The 1674-nt window shown below is 47.3% G+C and overlaps 1 protein-coding gene across 1 annotated transcript in view; it reads left to right on the top strand.

Moving 5' to 3' along the window:
* The window catches only part of EVX1 (even-skipped homeobox 1), a gene marked incomplete at its 5' end in the record, with an annotated part of 1338 nt that extends 768 nt beyond the window's left edge, over positions 1 to 570 (top strand). The window contains one exon of the mRNA XM_010296446.1: positions 40 to 570. Coding sequence (XP_010294748.1) covers positions 40 to 570 — 531 coding nt within the window. The remainder of the gene's footprint in view (positions 1 to 39) is intronic.
* Between the last annotated feature and the right edge of the window lie 1104 nt (positions 571 to 1674).

Here is a 1674-nt window from a genome sequence, read left to right as displayed (position 1 = left end):
GGTGGCGGGTGACGGCTCTCGCCTCCCCTCTCCCCGCAGGTTTGGTTCCAGAACCGCAGGATGAAGGACAAGAGGCAGCGCCTGGCCATGACCTGGCCTCACCCGGCCGACCCGGCGTTTTATACCTACATGATGAGCCACGCTGCAGCCACCGGCAATTTGCCCTACCCGTTCCCTTCCCACCTGCCCCTGCCCTACTACTCCCACATGGGCATCGGAGCCACATCGGCCTCTGCCGCCACTCCCTTCAGTACCCCCCTGAGGCCGCTGGACACCTTCAGGGTCCTCTCCCACCCCTACCCGAGACCAGAACTGCTGTGTGCCTTCAGGCATCCCTCTCTCTACCCTGCTCCAACTCATGGACTCAGCAGCGCTGGGGGCAACCCCTGCTCCTGCCTGGCTTGCCACAGCGGCCAGTCCAATGGGCTGGCGCAGAGACCCTCCGGATCAGACTTTACCTGTTCGGCCACAACCAGGACTGATTCTTTCCTCACTTTCACGCCCTCCGTGCTGAGCAAAGCCACCTCAGTTTCCATGGACCAGCGAGAAGAAGTACCTTTAACGAGATAAACCTTCATCTCAGGGTTATTAAAAACTTGCCCCTTTCCCGGGCTTCTCTTCGAGTTAACGTACCTACAGCCGATGTTTATTTAATCATGTTCTCTCCCCAGAAGTGGGCACCTATGGAAAAAAAAGAGACTAAAAATAGCTCAATCTTAAAAGGATTTACATTCCAAGGGGAAAAAAAAAAAGGAAGAAAGAAATGACTAGTGATTTATCTCTGAGAAGGATTTTAGGCATGGAAGAGGAAAACAAAAACCAAAACCAACGCGAATGAAATACACTCCAGTAACCTATGGAAATGATCTGGGACTTTCTTTTCCATGGATAGACTTGTTACCAAGGGCTGGGGCTTCTATGGGTCACAGCAACAAATCTTATGCACAAACCTATGAGACAGAGAAGGAAAATCTGAGATACTTGAAAGAAACATTATGTTGATAACGAAATGGCTTGTGCGCATGAAGAAAGCAAAGATGTAATCTACCAGAGTGTTCAGAAAATAAAAACAACGAGCAAACAGCAAAACCAAAAGGTTTCTGGATTGCAACTGAACAGTATTATCCAGTTATCTCTATAGAGAAAAACAGTGCTTTACCATAAAGAAAAACTGGCATTCTGTAAATTACTTTCTTGGTTTAATTGCATTCTTTACTCTCCCTTGTCTCTTCCTTCGTTTCGAGCAGAAATCCAGCATTTCGTCTCCTCTTTCATCCCAACTTCTGTTTTTAAAGAGGCAGACTTGGAATTGGCAGGGAAAAAATACGAGCTCCTGCCTTTTTATGGGTCAGAGCTATTTGTCCTTTAAATAACAATGTCCTATTATCAGTCGCTGAAATGTGCACACACTGACGAAATTAGCAAGTGATGTATATGTAAGGAGGGTTTTTGAATATCGAATGTATAATGCTCTGTGAGCAGAGACCCCCGTGCCAAACGCTAACAAGCTGCCAAGGGAAGAGATTAGGTGACAGGGAGCACAACTCCTTCAGACAATCACCAGTCTGCAAATTGGAGCAAAGGCAATTTCCCTTCCTTTGTACTTCAACCTTCAGTTCTCTCATTGACTTTTCTTTGCTGCGTTTCCTTCCTTCCTTCCTTCCTTCCTTCCTT

Source organism: Phaethon lepturus, unplaced genomic scaffold (assembly GCF_000687285.1).
Source record: "Phaethon lepturus isolate BGI_N335 unplaced genomic scaffold, ASM68728v1 scaffold35231, whole genome shotgun sequence".
Classification (NCBI taxonomy): Eukaryota; Metazoa; Chordata; class Aves; order Phaethontiformes; family Phaethontidae; genus Phaethon; species Phaethon lepturus.
This window is presented reverse-complemented; position numbering and strand designations above follow the sequence as displayed.